The sequence below is a fragment of the Brachyhypopomus gauderio genome, chromosome 1 (assembly GCF_052324685.1).
Source record: "Brachyhypopomus gauderio isolate BG-103 chromosome 1, BGAUD_0.2, whole genome shotgun sequence".
Classification (NCBI taxonomy): Eukaryota; Metazoa; Chordata; class Actinopteri; order Gymnotiformes; family Hypopomidae; genus Brachyhypopomus; species Brachyhypopomus gauderio.
In genome coordinates, this window is record NC_135211.1 from 24,411,062 (window position 1) to 24,429,945 (window position 18,884).

Here is an 18,884-nt window from a genome sequence, read left to right on the forward strand (position 1 = left end):
TTTATATTCATTGGGACGTGGCAAAAATATTTTATTTTATACACAAGACATTCTAGTTTTCTCTGACTCAGAATTAATTGAGTCTGTCATATATCCTTTTGCACAGCAGGTGTCACTAGTGAGAACGAGTCAGCGAGGCTTCGGGTAATGAACCTTTTGGTGAACCTTTTAGATGGAAAGCCCCATTGGTTCATGAAGCCTCGTTTTGCCATCACTAGCTGATACGCGTGTACCTCACAGGTTTTCAGCGATAAATGTAGCCACACTCGTCAATTGGCTGTCGCTACTTCCGTGATGGTAGCATGCTGCCCAGCAGACACCTATGATTTAAAAGTTATTGCAATTTACTGACATTGCCGTTGTTGCTGAACAGCGGAAAAGCAGGCGTGAAAACCGGCTTCGTATGTTTGTGTTGGTGCGCATGACCGTATGTGTCCCACCCCACCCACCTAGAGGATCATTACAACCACAACATCCCAACCCGGAAGGGCACAATCCCTCAACTTCTCCAGTATTCCTACTGAAGTGCGTCTGTAGGTACGACTGCTAGCGTTATGTTTTTTAATGCATGTTGGAACTTTTTTTTTTTTATCATTTTGCTTTTGAATGCGTTTCTTAGATTTTATACATATCCTAAGCTCGATATTCAGTTTCTTTCGAGGTGGTATTGGCGTGCCGTTAGCCTTCCAAAATTATTGCAACGTTCAAATAGCTATTCCAAAGAAGGCCGTAGGTTTGCCTCGATGAACCGTGACATGTTTGTGATTTTATTTGGATCGAAAAGTTTGCTTTTCATAATGTTCACCTTAGCCTGTAATACCCCATGTGCGCTATAGTGTAGTTGGTATATCCACGACAAGGATAATGATTGTGCCGGGAAAGTTGGATAATGGTGTTAATCGCAAAATAATTTTCATAATATTATAGATCTCAGTATTTCAATGTGCGTGGTTGTCCTTAGACTTAAAAAATGACAGAAAGATACTTTTGCGAATTGGGGATCATCGTCAAAGTGGCATGGAGGACACCAAATGTAAAAACAAACATTTATGAATTATTTAAATGCGTGACTTGCAACACTAAAACCTAAAAGTTCTGCACGACTGTATAATACTGGACAGACGTCGGATTGTCAATTGTACACTTATTCCATTTCAGGTTTTTCACCTGGATACCATTTCGAAGCATATCATACACATTTGAACTGCGTAACTACTTAGAATGCAGACCTGACAAATTATCAGGAAATTATATCTGGACATTTGTGAATTCCATCAGAAGTTAGGATTGCATTGCTATTGAAATTCAAAATGGGAAAAAAATATAAGTATAATTTGGGAACTGCATTACTTTCAAAATGCGCCATTACTGCCACTTAACTGGACTACATAACGTGATTGAAACACAACCCGAAACGATGTTATATAAAGCGTGTATTTCATTACATCCAACCGTCAAAGGTTGTGTATCATTATTTCCAGCTGCACCATTTACAGTTTATTTTTTTATCTGTCTATTTTTATCTTATATTTCTTTATTTTATAATGCGAGTTGAATGCAACTGAAAATCATAGATATTGCATTACATCCAGTTCCCATGGATAAATGTCTGCATGTTTGTCACATTTCTGTTTAGTTTAGTGTGTAGTATATAGTGAGCATCAAATGTCACTGAAGTACAGAATTTTAAGGTAATGTCAAATATGTGCATCGGCGCGACAATCCGGACAATTTCGGCTAATTACTGCAACCTTGTAGAACCTTTAAATATCGTTATGAAATTGGGTACTTAAAGTCGCCAAATGTGCTGCAAATATCAAACTAAGTACGTCAGCGTTTTTTCCTTCTGGTGTGCTTAATTAAATGTCAGGAATAGTATGTATTACTTTTAGTATAGTATGTATTATTTTTTTTTCTTCACCTCCTCATTTTTTAAATATATTTTCATTACCTGTTGGTATGTTTCTTTCTCAGGTGTGTAGCTTAATCAGCTTCTTTTAATCAGCTACCTGTTCAAAGGGAAAGAGCATGTGGCCAAACCAAGGTGTGTTTCCAGAGGGTAATTCATTTAGTCCATTCATCTCTTGCCTTCATTATAATATAAATTTGCTTCACCAACCTGCGTTTATGTTTGCAATTATTTACAGGCCCTCCAAATCCTCTCCCTCCTGGTGCTACTCATCCAGTTTTACCAAACACAGGCTACCCCAGTCAGAATCCTGTCTACCCACCTGGCATGAATCCTCCCATGCCTCCAACTACTATGCCATACATGACTGGAGGCCAGAACCCGTATCCCATGGGTCCTGCTGGGCCGTATGCCTCTCAGCCTGGAGCGGTGTATCCTGGTGCCTATCCACAGCCGGGCGGTTGCCATCCCATGCCAGGAGTTCCAGGGCCAGTTTGTGGACCAGGAATGGTTGTTGGTGACCACAAAAAGCATAAGAAAATGAAGAAGGCGAATAAGAAGGCCCATAAAGCTCACAAGGCACACATGAAACACATGAAACATGGCAAGGTAAGAGGTGTCACAGTGGGTGACTTGGACTTTGAGTTGATGATTGTGCTGTTTTTGTGGGTTGGGTTGTGGTCACTGATCTATGTCAGTGATTGTGGTCCAACCACACTTGATTGTGGTCAGTTATTAATTGCAAAAATTATTAATTGTTATGCAGCTAAAATTTATTTATTTTGAATTATAAAATGAAGGTTATATATGTATAGCTTATGTAGAAGAGTTTTGTGCAATCTGGAAAGTGCAAAAGTCAGCAAATACAAATAGGATTTATTCCTGAATGTTGTAGTGCAGGGGGGAACAGGATGCAGGAGATGTCTGTCCTAGTGGCCACTCTGCCTTGAACTCAGCTAAATGACTGTGTCTTGGCCTTGGCATTAATAGAACTCCTTGATGGGTTTATAATATTCCAGATAGTACATTAATGGATAAAATCTTATTCTGACGGTCCTTGATTAGTTCAGCTGGACACATCACAGTTCATATTATGGAGCATATCCAAGGTTTAGTCATTTATTTTGGGGATCATTCAGAAAGACTGTATGTTAGTGCCGGTGTTGTTCTGCTGTCCAGTGATTTGACTTGAAACTGTTTTCTTCCACTGTAGCATTCTTCCAGCAGCAGCAGCAGTAGCAGTGACTCTGACTGAAGACAAAAGCCCACGCGCACACACACACACACACACACACACACACACACACACACACACACTTACTAATGATGCACCAATTAGGGCTCTAAGTTAGGACATCCTGCCTTAACTCCTTAAACATATATCTTGTCTGCCACATCTGCAATCATGAACATTATCTAAAAAATTATTTATTAATTGCATTAATTACTTTCACATCTCTCACATTTCTGGAACATTCTACATTTCCTTAAAATTAAAAGATTTGTGATTTCTAAAATTCTAAAATGACATTACTTGGTTCAATATATGTAATTAAATCTGAGATACTTGATTTTTGATATTAGCAAAGTTCTAAAATAGATTTTTAGAATAGCGTCCTTGTGTTTGTTTCTAATTGTTTTCCCCTTGGTTATATTTGACAATGTGTCTGTTTTATATTTAGAAAAGAAAATAAAAATATGGTGTTATTAATATATATCATTAACAATGTTTCAATGAGTGTGTATTATACATGAATGTGATGCTAGAATATTTATGCTTGCAATATACAGTAACCAGGAATCACTTGAATTACAATATTCAGCAAGCTAAAAATATATAAAGTGATACTGTGGTTAGTCGCAGTATAAATACCTCCACCAATGTACAGAAGCATTCTAATTTAATTCTATTGCACCTGTTCACTTTAGCATTGTCACTGATTGAAAACGCATTGGGGGATTGGGTTCATGTGCGCATGTCAATTGTCAACCGCGGACAATCGCTAATAGCAGCAAAAACATAAACGATGCAGCGCTTTGGTGCATGGCAATATAGTGAGCTGTTTTTAAAACAAGCCCGCGGGCGACTCATAACGTCCCCGCGGGCACCACGTTGGTGACCCCTGATTTAGGGGATCTGCTCTTTGGAGAATAAATTGGTTAATTTAAGGACTACAAAGCAATTTGATTCTTAATTTACTGCGCTTCATAGAAAACATTAAAACAACTAATAACTTTCATAAATATTGTTTGCAACTTGTAAGATGGAGCTCCCATATCGGCCCACTTTTGATATTGTACACTACATTGGACACTGGGTGGCAATATTGTACATTTCAACATGAAGAATTAGCGGTCTTTTGAAAAGTAGTAGAAGGATTAATACAGAGCTGTGCGAACAGCTACTTTCTGTTACTTGCTGAAATGTTTACTTCTTTAAACTATAGGTGTACTTTAAGATGTTGAGTGTCGACCTTGCTATAAAAATGTCATGTCGACTAACATTTTTGTCATTTGTAACAGCTGCTGACATTTTGAAGGTGGAATTATTGGTTATTTACAATTATTGGTTTATTTTACAATTATTGAACAGTTCTATAACATTTACACAAACGTAAATGTTTACGTTTAAGATAAGGTTTAAAAATTGCCCATGATTCCAATCTTAAAGTTGAATATACACAAAGCTCACATGGTGTCATCGTTCATACATCGGCAGTTCATATTCCCTGAAATTGTTTAAAATAGGCAAAATATATTGTTTCCTGTGAAATAGTGACAATTTCAAACTTTAAAAAAAAAATTGTAATCAAATTGTGCATTTAGACCCTAATAAAACATTGCTTATTTTGTGTTAACTTCATTCCCGTCTGGTTGTATTTAATAACTTCAATCTGTGGTTGCTTCATTGCACTAATTTCGAATCCGTTTGTGTGTGAGAAATTGGCAATTTTAATATTTTCTTAATCTAAAACAAGTACGAATCGTTAAGCAGGGCTCACCAAACGAGTGTCGGGTGAAGGGTCAAAGTTCAGAGTGCGATGTTTGTTGTCTTTGTGTAGGAGTGGAGCTTAATCACGCATCTCTTCCCTCTTCCCCGTATCCTTTTAAAACTCTCCCCCTGGGTCCATACCCTCCCGAACCTCTCCCCCTCTACCCCTAAAATCCCACCCTCCCCTGAAAAACATTTCAACACAAGAATCAGGTAAGATTTTAGCTTCCGAGCGTCACTTTAAATTGTGGCTTCCGCTTAAAGCGGAGTGAATGTGCAGCGTGCTAACGAGCTAACACGGCTCCGTCCCCCCGCTAGGCCTCAGAAAACGGAAGTAGAATTATAACCGTGTTTCGCCGTCCGACTAGATAATAGTGCTTATACAAACGATGTGGCCACTGCGAGCACCTGTACGTGCGGTGTGTTATATGTGCAGCGCCTGAACTTGTTTTAGCTTTCAGTGTTCGTGCTCCATAACGGCAGTTAACTGTCGCCCCAGCCAAGCTAATGCTAACTAGCTACGTGTCCAATCATCGGGGGGAATAAAACTACTTTTTAGGTTACGCGTCTATTCTTGCACGAGATTGATGAAATTATTTAGCTAATTTGTCAGTATAACTAACTTTATGGTATATATCATATTAACTGTATGTAAGCTAGCTGGTGGTGTGTGAATCTTCGTTAAAACGTGCCGAGTGTGTTGAATCACGACGACTGATTCATTACAGTGACCGATACTTGATGTGCGCGCGAATCCTGTAGTCGGTCTATTGCCTCGTTGGGGCGGAGTGAAGGCCCGGGGTGAATTCTGTAGTCGCTCTATTGCCCCGTTGGGGCGGAGTGAAGGCCCGGGGTGAATTCTGTAGTCGCTCTATTGCCCCGTTGGGGCGGAGTGAAGGCCCGGGGTGAATTCTGTAGTCGCTCTATTGCCCCCATTGGGGCGGAGTGAAGGCCCGGGGTGAATTCTGTAGTCGCTCTATTGCCCCCATTGGGGCGGAGTGAAGGCCCGGGGTGAATTCTGTAGTCGCTCTATTGCTCCGTTGGGGCAGAGTGAAGGCCCTGGGTGAATCCTGTTAGTCGCTCTATTGCCCCCGTTGGTGCGGGGGTGAAGGCCCGGGGTGAATTCTGTACCTCGCTCTATTGCCCCCATTGGGGCGCAGTGAAGGCCCGGGGTGAATTCTGTACCTCGCTCTATTGCCCCCGTTGGGGCGGAGTGAAGGCCTGGGGTGAATTCTGTACCTCGCTCTATTGCCCTCGTTGGGGCGGAGTGAAGGCCCGGGGCAGCACAGGCGACACGTCCCTGCGTTCTTTCATTTTAATGCGTTTCCGTACTAGGAAAAGAGAAACGGGAAACGGCGTGTTTTATTATGCCCTTGTTGAGGGATACGATTGGAAACGGGAACCAGTCCATTATCCTGTTTTTATATTTTTGTATAGATTAAATGGGCGGACGTGAATTAAAACCGCGTTTCTGTGTTTACTAATACCCTGACCTTCTGTGTGTGTAATATTTCATTATTAGAGGATCCCAGTTATAACAGGGTGCCTTTTAATGTTGGAAGTGGGGGTTGTTGGGAGGGGTGGTTTTAATAATCTAGTACAGAGGTATATTGAAATATTCAAACAGTGATTTGAGGTCATGTCGACCAGACATCAGTGATACAGTAGGAATTTTTTTTAACTTTTCATTTTTTTCTTACTACTTGTGTCTATCAGGATATGTTGGAAAAAATATGTAACAATTAAAAACTGCACAATTCTTGTACTTTGAATGACCGTTGTGTATGAAAGGTGCTATATAAATAAACTTGCCTTGCCTTGTCATTTTTCTTGAGTATAAAGCACTACTGTAAAAATTAACAAAGTGAATGGTGAATCAGTAGTCAATTGAATAAAAAATCTGTAGAACCACTTTCATAAATAAATGAAAATACATTAATTATTTCTTCCAATAAATTACTTGAAGGTATGCAGTATCTGATTAACCATCCAGAGAACTGTAAACTATTTGAATATGGTGCTTTTGTACTATTTTGAGTTCAGGCCAAAGAATAGAAAGTGATGTGTACAAATGTGGCTGTACAACAGAACTGTTTTATTCCTTTAACAGCCTTGATCCTTATAAATTGCTTCAGGCCCAGCTTCGTGACCAAAGAGTCATCGCCTACAGTCTTCAGGTTCTTCTCTCGTCAAGCCATCATAATGGACTCCGGTGTGGTCGAAGGAGGACTCAACGTCACCCTGACTATCCGACTGCTCATGCATGGCAAGGTTTGTGTCCTCACAGGCCGTGTTAATAAAAATAAACCTACACACACAACTAGACTTGCAACTGAGTTATTTAAAAATCACAAATGATCCTAGACATTTTTCAACTCTGCTTGTTATTGAATTCATTTGCATTTTGGCATTTGGCATAATTGGTCATTGATGAACAGTTGGAAGATGGCTAACCAAGATCTGTGCATAGCACCAAATGTTTAGAATAAATAAATGTTTCTACTAAAATGAGTGGTAAGTGTACAGGCAAGACAGTCGGAGACCTGTTGTACAGACATTTCAGCCAAACAGGTTCACACTAATCTCATTACCAGACCATCTGTTCAGAGTGAAATGTCACCTCCATGATGAGAAGGATCACAAGCTAACTAGTGCTTACAGCCATGTGCAAAGCTACCTCGAATTAAAAAGCTGATAAGCTGAATACATGCTAATATGGGCTTGACATGGATCACTGAAATGCCATGTTACTTGATAGTTACATTTGAAATTTGTGTGTTTATACAGGAAGTTGGAAGCATAATTGGAAAGGTTGGTTGTTCATCTTCTCTCTCTCTCTCTCTCTCTCATATATTTGCATGTATGTATGTATGTTTGTGTGTGTACATGTATTTCCATGTCTATAAGTGCTGCTTTTGCTCCATTTTAACCTGCTGGCTTTTTCTGTCCCCTCCTCAAACAGAAAGGCGAATCTGTAAAGAAAATGAGAGAGGAGGCAAGTTTAATACAGTTCGGATGTTTTTCATTCAGTTTGTGGTTTACATTTACAGAATGGAACCACTTCCTGATCTCAGTGTAGTGTCAGTAACATGGTCAATGCTTTTACTGCCCTTCAGAGTGGAGCACGCATCAACATCTCAGAAGGCAACTGTCCAGAGAGAATAATCACACTCGCAGGCCCCACCACTGCCATCTTCAAAGCCTTCTCCATGATTATTGATAAACTGGAGGAGGTAAATAAGAACAGGCACCTTTATATTTTTAACGTCTGTTTTTATCGTCTTCTCTAATGACTTTTGGTTTGTGCGCTGCAGGACATCAGCAGTTCTATGACCAACAGCACGGCCACCAGCAAACCGCCGGTGACGCTGCGCATCGTGGTGCCCGCCAGCCAGTGCGGCTCCCTCATCGGCAAGGGCGGCTGCAAGATCAAAGAAATCCGAGAGGTAGAAAACTCCCGGCCTGCCGCCTTTAATGTCCATGCTTAATATCTGCACTTCGGGGTTGAAGACTAACTTGTCTGATGTGTCCGTTTCTCTTGAAGTCCACTGGTGCGCAGGTCCAAGTCGCCGGTGACATGCTGCCCAACTCAACCGAACGAGCCATCACCATCGCCGGGACCCCTCAGTCCATCATCGAGTGTGTCAAGCAGATCTGCGTGGTAATGCTGGAGGTAGGGGGGGGGTTCAGATCTGCGTGGTAATGCTGGAGGTAGGGGGGGGGTTCAGATCTGCGTGGTAATGCTGGAGGTAGGGGGGGTTCAGATCTGCGTGGTAATGCTGGAGGTAGGGGGGGTTCAGATCTGCGTGGTAATGCTGGAGGTAGGGGGGGGTTCAGATCTGTGTGGTAATGCTGGAGGTAGGGGGGGGGGGGGGTTCAGATCTGCGTGGTAATGCTGGAGGTGGGGGGGGGGGTTCAGATCTGCGTGGTAATGCTGGAGGTGGGGGGGGGGGGTTCAGATCTGCGTGGTAATGCTGGAGGTGGGGGGGGGGGGTTCAGATCTGCGTTGTAATGCTGGAGGTAGGGGGGGTTCAGATCTGTGTGGTAATGCTGGAGGTAGGGGGGGGTTCAGATCTGTGTGGTAATGCTGGAGGTAGGGGGGGTTCAGATCTGCGTGGTAATGCTGGAGGTAGGGGGGGTTCAGATCTGCGTGGTAATGCTGGAGGTAGGGGGGGTTCAGATCTGCGTGGTAATGCTGGAGGTAGGGGGGGGTTCAGATCTGCGTGGTAATGCTGGAGGTAGGGGGGGTTCAGATCTGCGTGGTAATGCTGGAGGTAGGGGGGGTTCAGATCTGCGTGGTAATGCTGGAGGTAGGGGGGGTTCAGATCTGCGTGGTAATGCTGGAGGTAGGGGGGGGTTCAGATCTGCGTGGTAATGCTGGAGGTAGGGGGGGGGTTCAGATCTGCGTGGTAATGCTGGAGGTAGGGGGGGGGTTCAGATCTGCGTGGTAATGCTGGAGGTAGGGGGGGTTCAGATCTGCGTGGTAATGCTGGAGGTAGGGGGGGGTTCAGATCTGCGTGGTAATGCTGGAGGTAGGGGGGGTTCAGATCTGCGTGGTAATGCTGGAGGTAGGGGGGGTTCAGATCTGCGTGGTAATGCTGGAGGTAGGGGGGGTTCAGATCTGCGTGGTAATGCTGGAGGTAGGGGGGGTTCAGATCTGCGTGGTAATGCTGGAGGTAGGGGGGGTTCAGATCTGCGTGGTAATGCTGGAGGTAGGGGGGGGTTCAGATCTGCGTGGTAATGCTGGAGGTAGGGGGGGGTTCAGGATGAATATTTGAGATTCTTACACTGGAAGTAGAAGTTCTCTGCTTACCACTCACTCCCTCAAGTTCATGGGTACATGGGTAAAATATTATATAAGTTGCCATGGATAAGAGAGGGTGCCAAATGCTGTACATATATTTTATCGCTATGGCAATATTGGGCTTGGCAATAGTGATATCAAAGATGGCTACAATATGCAAGCTCATTAATTCTGTAAGTGAACTGGGAGCGTTCTAATTAAAATCGAGGTGTCCTCCGGCCCTTTTGCTGAATCACGATCATCACATGATCCAAATAACACGTTCAGTGATGCAGACTAGTCTTTGTCACATTGGGGGGTTTCTGCAGATGATTGAAAAAGAAATAAAATCTTTGTTTATTGCTTTTGTGAAATTTAATATTAAATTGTGGTGCCAATTCTGTTGGGAAAAACTGATCTTGTTGCACAGCTGTTTTTTTCCTTTGATTTCTACTATTTAAATTTGCTGAAAGGTGGATTCTTAGTTTAATTGTGGTAGTAGATACTGCTCACACCACCCACCACCACTCACACCACCCACCACCACCACCACCACCACCACCATCATCAGTAGTATTTTTCCTTTTTTAGTCACACTTCTATTCAGGAGTATTTCGTTCAGCTTGCAGCAAACACGGTGACGGAGTTCCTGCAGTCTGAATGGAAATGTGAAATGCCTGTGACTAATACACATCACACAAGAAACCGTCAATCTGAAATCAATTTTGACAATCTGAAATGGTTACATAACAGAGAAGGCTAGGCAAAAGAATATTTTTCCAATTCATTTCAAAATACTTGAGAATGTCAGAAGAATTGTTTTTTTTTTTGTTTGTTTGTTTTTGTTTGTGGTAATGCTTATGAAAGCTACTGTTTCTCTGTAGTCTCCACCAAAAGGTGTGACCATCCCATACCGGCCCAAACCGTCTGGCTCACCAGTGATCTTCGCTGGAGGACAGGTACCTTCACACACCTTCATCCTGCTCCACTCAGGTGGTGACCTTTGACTCTAACTTCATTATCTGCTGGTGTCTAGAGAAGAATGAGTCTCAAGTTCCCCTAACATTTCGTCTTCTGTTAACGTTAGAAAGTGGTTGAGTTGCTTTGGTTTGACGTCTTGGGACGGCAGTTCTTTAGCGTGTTTTAGTTGTGCTTACTTATCAAACCAGACAGGCTTAAACAGAAGGCTTTTATGCAAAATCTTGGATATTGAGTGCTGTAAGCTCCACCCCATTCATTTGTAGGAAGTTCCACCTCTGTAAGAAGAATAATTACTTACATATTTAAAACTGGAATAGTACTTTAAATTATTTATTTTTGCAATTAATTATATAAAATGGTATAAAATGTGTAAATGTTTAACTGAAATGCATACAAATCAAATATAAAGGAATAAATCAAGTAATGTGTAGAAGTTAAAGATGAACAACAAAAAGGCAGTACAGTTCTGTCAAATGTGCCTTAAACCTAACCGAGAGCTAGATCAAATCGATTGTGGAACAGAATTTTAATCCAGAAAATTGCCTCACTGAGTTCAAAATTGACAGCAGTTCTTTCGTTTTTGTCAGACAAATTATTCAGGTTCCTTTTTGAAGGGGATAAACTCGAAGCGTTGCAGTTATAGAGGGCAGGGGTCGTGAGGGCAGGGGTCATGTGCATGTGCGAGTAGCATGTTCCTCTCCGTCACTTTCACCCCCGTGGAGCCTGATGCAGATGTAAATGCAGTGGACGTAGCTGTCCTCCATCAGTAATGGAGGCTTTCTGCTGCTGCATTGCAGGTGTCCTACTGCTGAACCTGCAGAATTGCGCAGGTTTCATTTCACCACGTCATCCCCCTCACAGTCCTCCCACAGCGTGCTCTCTATCTGGAGCGTGACTAAGGGGAACCAGTGGTTCGTGGGCGCTCGGCTGTAGATTTACTATGTCGTCCAAATCATCTCCATGCACAACATCAACGATGAGTTGTTTATTAGAAATCAGCAATGTGGTGTTTGTTTTACACATGGATGGGTTTGTTAATGCTGCTGCTGTTTACTGAAATCCTGCAACTCCTATGCTGAATTCAGAGGTGTCTGTGATCCTGATTTAAATCGAATGCGCAAAACATCCTTTTAACACCCTGTTCTAATTTCAGGCATATGCCGTTCAAGGACAGCATGCAATTCCCCAGCCCGATGTAAGTAAATTAGGTTGTTCGTTTGTCTCGTACCCCACCATCACACCCCAAGCCTCTGATTCAGTTACATTGCATTAGCAGAGCCTCATTGGACCAGCACCTCTAATGATGACCTAATGCGGTTCTACTCATGGCTTGGTGTTGAGTTACTGCCCAGAGAGTTGAGTTAGATATGGTGCAGTTGGAAGATATTCAGGGAGTGACTCAATACACACTTGCAAGAAAAAACATGTGAACTGTTTGGGGTTGCCCTGTATACCCTGGGTCAGATGGCACTAACAAAGTGAGCTCATTTTATATAAAGCATTGCCAGCATTTTACAGATTCATAAAGTTTTGAGCAAAAAAAAAAAACTATAAAAGTGAATTTGAAATGTCTCTGCCATGGGCAGTAGTTTGAATGCAGTTTGAGCAGGTTGAATGAGGGTTGTTGATATGTAGCTTATCGTGATCATTGCTGTTGTCTTCCAGTGTTTTTGTTCTAAACTAAAGCAGAATTTTGACTCCAAACGTATCATGACTAATCGACTGCATCCATGATAACTAAAAAAATCACAGAAATCTTAGTTTTCCACAGGTGCCCCTCTAAGTGACACTGAAACGAGGCATTGAAATCTGTGTTGTGATTCGGTCCAGTACGTGCGGGTTGTATAAGTGCTGTGTTGGTACCAGATTTCTTGTCCTAGTCACCGGCACGCTGTTTTTCTTGAGCTACTTCATGTATTGACCTTTTTACACTCTTTTTTTCGGTTATTGATGGAAATCGTTCTGCCACGAATTGTTGACCAGTACACACTAGCAGAGTGTTCGGAGTCGAGATGGAAAACGTATTTCCATGTCAAGTTTGACCTGTTTTGCAGATGAAAAACCTGTTTTGCTGTAGTCATTGAAGGAGAATTGTTGAGCTACAAACACAAGATAATGGCTTATTAATGCGAAAGATGGAGGTTGTGTTTTCTTTTGAACATGGCCATGTTACATTTTTTTTCTTTCCAATACCTGAAATGTGTAGATTTGTTACCATGACTACAGTGGTGTGTTGGGTCTGCCTGACTGGTCTTTCAGGACCTGCAGGACCAGTTTGAGTCCTGTACAGTTCATAAATGGGCCTGTGCCCTGTTTTGAAAATATATTTTTAAATTGTTCCTTTCACTTTATATAATTTGTAGGTCCATTTGATCTGTTTAATTCCTGCTCTCTGTCTCCATTGTCCACAGCTCACCAAACTTCACCAGCTCGCTATGCAGCAAAGTCCCTTCCAGTTGACGCCCAGTAACCAGGGTTTTACTGGTAGGCTCCCAAACGGCCATGTTGGCTGTGTTAGCATGTTTGGAATTTGTCTATTAATTGCTTAGTTTGTGATTCCAAGTGTCATGTGAGGTTTATTGACCTGACTCAGCATGTGAGGTTTGTTGTTTGTCAGGAGAGACCAGTATAACATGTAGATGACTTTGCTAAAACATCTCAAATTATCCGCCTACTTCAGTCCCTCTACCACCAGCCTCTACCATTTTCACACAGCTATTAAACAAATCTAGTTTCTTAATAAAAAAATTAAAAAAACCTTTAAGCTCATACTTGCTTTACCATTGAGAGATGACTGATGTGCTCTGATGCTTATTGTTGCAGAGATAGAGGTAGATTGTTGGCAACAGTCTTAAGATCAACTACACATTTCAGATGCATCCATGAACACTAATAGAAAAGAACAAAAAAGATGAAGCTGACCAATATAAATAAAGGAAAATCAAAGCTGAAGGTTAAGTTGTTTAATAAGAGTATGACCTCCTCTTTTAGGAGGTTTGGATGCCTCTGCTCAGACTGCTTCCCATGAGATGACCATTCCCAACGACGTAAGCATGCCTTCCTGTTCCTCTACTCAGTGCCATGTTCTGATGAAAGTGGGAGGTTGTGTGTGTGAGTGAGTGTTCGCTGCATGGTACACACTCATTTGCAGATTTGGACATCAGGGTGTTCAGAACAATTTGTGCTGGATGCCACAGTCGAGCACATTGTGCTTGAGCTGAATGGGTTCTCTCTCACTGACTGGCAGGGTCTTAACTAGCATCTGTTACTGTATTACGTTGATGTCTCCAAGTCAAAACTTAAATTGTATTTCTGGTCACTGAGACCTGTCACAACCCTTTGCAAGTCCGCTCACACGATACCATGAAAGTAAGTCGATACAGATGTAACAGACTCTGTTATGAACAGCTGTAATGTTTTTCTAATTCGAACCCTGTAGTTTTTTTTTTTTTTTAGAATGCTGTAATGTTACTCCAAGTTGGAATTATGTAATGTAATGCTAATTAAAATGCTGTAATGTAAAACTAATTACAGTGCTGTAATACTAATTACAGTGCTGTAATACTAATTACAGTGCTGTAATACTAATTACAGTGCTGTAATATTTTTCTAATTGGAATGCTGTAATGCTATTGTAATTCAAATGCTGTAATGTTATTCTAATTAGAATTTCCTCTTTTTCTCACCGTAGTTGATTGGGTGCATCATTGGCCGTCAAGGGGCAAAGATCAATGAGATCAGGCAGATGTCTGGTGCTCAGATTAAGATTGCCAATCCGGTGGAAGGCTCCTCTGACCGGCAGGTCACCATCACCGGCTCAGCCGCCAGCATCAGCCTTGCGGAGTACCTCATTAATGCCAGGTTCCTCTCTCTCCTCCTCCCACTCCACTTACACATCTCCACATGCACAGTGCGTGTTTCACATGCGCTAGCGTACACTCTTAAACCTTTTGATTGTCGCCATGTAACTGGCGTTAGGTCCACTGCTTCAGTTATTTGGAGTTGCTAATATCTGAGCTGGCGCTAGATGTTCTCTCTGCACTCTCAGCCTCAGTGTTTTGTCTTTACGGTAGTGTGTGCTTCTGCCCTTCATCCTGAATGCTTCACCCTGCCCCAGACTCACAGCCTGCCCTGTAACCCATCCTCTTTTTATCCCCTCTTCTCTCTCTCTCTCTTTCTACAGCATCCTGTCCTCTAAACCTTCCTCCTCCTTCTACTTGAATCCTGAACAGGCCCTCAGCTCCAACCCGTACTCTCCCATCTGTACTAGCACGCTACCTGCTAGCACCCTACCTGCTACTACTACCACCGCTACCTCCTCTTCCTCCTCTGTAACCCCCTCTTCCTCCTGTGTGGTGACTCCCTCCGTCTCCATCTCTCTGTCCTCCCTGTTGGTGCCCAGCCCCGGCCCCTCCTCCACCTCCCCACCTCCTCCCGCACCTCTTCCTTCCTCCGCAGCCTGTGTCTCCGGTGTCCTCGGCATCAAGCCTCTGCCCCTCTTGTCACTTCAGGTTGTTGGTGGCCTCCCTCATGAGCCTAAACGTAGTCCTGAGCTGGGCTCCAAACCCAAAAAACGAAGACTTTCACCATATTAGGGGACATGGTTAGAATTCTCCATCTCTGCATTTTGAGCGACCCTGCAGAGCTGTTTTGTGGAGCCGTGCCATGTGTGAGACGCTCCCTTTAAAAACATTTCTCTCGGAGGATTGACCCTAGGCAACAACTTACAAAACCTCTGTCTCAATCAGAGATTATTGATCATATAGAAAAGAACATTTCAGTTACTACAAGTATTATTCGTGCATTTTCTGATCAAAGTGCTACATCTTTCTCATAGCTGTGTTTGAGTTCACATGTCAAATCTGAACTTGAAACTGCAAAGAAACATGCAACGTTAAACAGTACCCACAGGAGCTTTCATACATAAAATCCAAAATAAGAGTCTTGTTTTATATTCATACATTGACGGAAGTCCCTAGTTTCAGTAATTACAGGATGGATTATCAAGATGGTCTATTTACTGTAATATTAGACTAGCATCAGTGGTGTCATGTAAATATCTGAATTTCTTTTAGGGTAACTGTGAGGTAGTAATTTCTTAACTATTAAGTTTGTATTCATTTTTTTGATTCTATGAGAACATTAAATATTGTAAGTATTTAGACAGTCAAGTCAGAATTGCAATTTTATTATGGAATCTGGCAGATTTACCACTATATAGTGACATCATACAGTGTGTACCTGTTTCACAGAGCTCATGAATGCGTCAGCACTGGCTCGGTGTGCATTTATGAATCTCTACAAAACATAAATACATGTATATTAACCCGTACCATAAAGAATAATGCCCTGTCTAATTGAAAATTTCTGGTTTTGTAACTCTTCTGATTTCACAATAAATGTTTAATGCAGCTAGAGTTAATTTAAGTATGTGCTGACACATAAAAAAATTGTTTCTCTTAACTTGCAATGCCTGTAGAAAGCATGCATGCTTTAAGAACCATTACCCTTGGTTGGATTGCAGTCTTGCATTATTATTTATATCATGTCCATTGGATTGATTACACTGAGCAACATGTGACATTTTTATGTGTTTTACTAAAATAGGTGGATCTAACAATGCTTTTTAACACTGAATTCAAATATATTTTTAGAATTTTCCTATTGCATATGGATTTTAAGGGGGCAATAATATTTTACATTATGTATGCATTATTCATAATAAGGTAATTACACTTGCATACAAAGTATGTTCACCGCTGCTTCTAAACGTAGGTCATGTTATCCTAGCCTGTTTGACCTCGGCAGCATCCCTCCTCCCGTCCCTCTAATAATACAAAATTCATATCAATAACATGAATAACAACATATGACATGAATATATTGGACAAAAACTTAGTGATAGAAAAGTTTTGAAAAAATTTGGATCAGTGTGCAAAAATTCATAATAAACAGGTATTGTTTTTGTTTTTAGAAGTATAATCATTGTTGACCAGTGTTATTCCATGGGATTTCCCAAAAACAGGAAGGGGAGGGGTTTTCCAGCTTTCTGTCGGCACTGTAGAAGTGGACTGTGACCTCAGGAAGCTTTTTGCATTCTAATGCATTCATTTATGTAAACATTCATCTGAAAAATGTTTTGACTACATGACTTTGTAATTGTTAAGTCTAATAACGTTAATCTCTATCTGTATTTCGAGTGAACTCTATAATGCCCTAAGCATATAAATTGCAAAATTTCTCTAACTTAACAAATATTGGTGACATATTTTTTGTAAGCTTCGAATGTAATAAATAGCACTTATTCATGTAATGTGACGCAAGTTCATCTCTACAATAGGAGGGGTGCATACCTGCTGTATTGCTCCATAACTTGAAAGCTTACTTTAATTTATATCATATATATATATATTTTGCATGATCTAAAACGTGTGTGACAAACTATTGCGGCATGATTAGGGTCTTGAGTTTTTGGATCAAAACCTTATGATGTTCTTTTCCGTTTCTCCGATGTCTCCTCCAGGCTTTCATCTGAGGCTACAGGACTGGCGACCAACTGATTAATGAGTGTGCACGTTCCCGGTCCCCACTTACCACCCCTCCGAACTCTGAGCCCCTTTTAACACTAGCCATCCTAACTCAGCACACACGTACCCATCGTCCCCGCCATTCTGGATTCTTTATTTCCATTTCCTGTATGAGTTGTTTTTAAAGTACATTTGGCTGAATTTGCAATTTTTAGTAAAAGGTTTTTGTGGGATTTTTTTTTTCTCTCGTTCTTGGTAATTGTCATTACAAGAGTTGGGGTGGAAAATCTGAATGGGTTTAGGTTAAATTTTGTAATTTGATTGTAACTTGTTTTCCCTCTTCAGATAAAATGAAAAATGGAAAAAAAAGAAAAATAAAAAGAACAAAAAATATATTTTTTAAGTCCATCCAATCACTGACCTCTCTTCTCACTAATGACTGAGGACTGTAAGGTTTGGAATCATGGAGCAGGCGGTCTGGATTGTGCCGGCAGTGACTGGTGCATGAGCTTTAGTGTCATTCAGGGCATCCTGCAGATGAAACGGCACCTGATATATTTATCAATACTGAATATTTGTTTATTATAATTTTTTAGTTTAATATTGTACTTTATAACTGACTCTTTAACCTGATGCTTCAAAGATATATTTGAGTAGAGCAACTGAGGTCAGGCTAATGTAAAGGTCACAAAAACATCGTATTTACTCGCAGGACCACCTGCCTCTGCGGTCTATTGCTAAGTTAAATGTAATAGGAGCTACATGTTTAATCAAGGACTATCCACTTGTCTTGCAACCTGAAAGCCCCAGTGGTATCAAAGAGACGTCCTGTCGTTTTAGCAGTGTTTCTGTCAGATATGCTAACATTACTGTTACTTCACCTTCCCTTCTGTCCGGGTTGAATACATAATGAGAGCGTAGTTGAGGTTGGATAGTGGGGAATCTGGGTAAGTTTGTGAACTGAGGTGAATGAGCTGCGTATTTTCTAAACATAAGTAACACTTTACTTTGCCGTTGCATTGTAACTATACAGGTAATTTACAGTGTAATATACAGTCAAATCTACTGTACTTATACCAACACATTAGCCCAATGATACCTATTACACTTTTGTTAATGGTGTAGTTACCTTGTAATGGTATAATGTAAAGTATTACACACACTATATATATATATATATATATATATATATATATATATATATATATATATATATATATATATATATATCTACACATTTTTGTAAAGACTGATTATAACTGAGTTGGAATATTATGTTATAAAATGGATGATTTTTTTATTTTTTTGTTCAATTTTGTTTTTTAAAATAAACTCCCAAGGGGGTGGTGATTCTTGTTTAAAACTGTCTATTAATGTGACTGGGAAAAGCCATAGATCACACGTTGATGCTACATAATGAAAGGAGTTGTGAGTTAGCACTACTACTCTGCTTTTTCGCATAAGTCGAACTTTATTTTTTACGATTGTCAAGATGGTGTTTGTGCACATCCTAAGAAAAATGACTGTAGATTTGGGTGTTAAAAATCATTGGGGAAAATATTAAAGGACGTGAACCTGCTTAATGAACACTGTAGTCTGTTTATGGTTTTTTATGGTTTCTGCAAGGAGACCAGTGAAGAGGGAATTTCAATAATCCAATTCAAATTTTATTCGAATTCATCGGGAATTCTT

General features: G+C 41.0%; 1 protein-coding gene across 3 annotated transcripts; it reads left to right on the forward strand.

The window, feature by feature from the left end:
* Positions 1 to 4,943: 4,943 nt before the first annotated feature.
* On the forward strand, positions 4,944 to 18,779 carry LOC143513845 (poly(rC)-binding protein 2). 3 transcript variants are annotated; one of them, XM_077004558.1, is made up of 13 exons: positions 4,944 to 5,114; positions 7,012 to 7,172; positions 7,689 to 7,712; positions 7,864 to 7,896; positions 8,018 to 8,134; positions 8,216 to 8,347; positions 8,446 to 8,574; positions 10,569 to 10,643; positions 11,819 to 11,860; positions 13,077 to 13,149; positions 13,657 to 13,712; positions 14,357 to 14,526; positions 17,189 to 18,779. In XM_077004558.1, exons 2-13 carry the CDS (start codon positions 7,104 to 7,106, stop codon positions 17,223 to 17,225), a joined length of 957 nt encoding a protein of 318 aa, XP_076860673.1. In that variant the 5' UTR covers positions 4,944 to 5,114; positions 7,012 to 7,103; the 3' UTR covers positions 17,226 to 18,779. The 3 variants fall into 3 exon arrangements, with proteins under 3 accessions (XP_076860673.1, XP_076860677.1, XP_076860668.1); XM_077004562.1 differs by having other exon boundaries at positions 7,037 to 7,172; positions 8,446 to 8,562; XM_077004553.1 differs by having other exon boundaries at positions 4,945 to 5,114; positions 7,037 to 7,172.
* Positions 18,780 to 18,884: the final 105 nt, after the last annotated feature.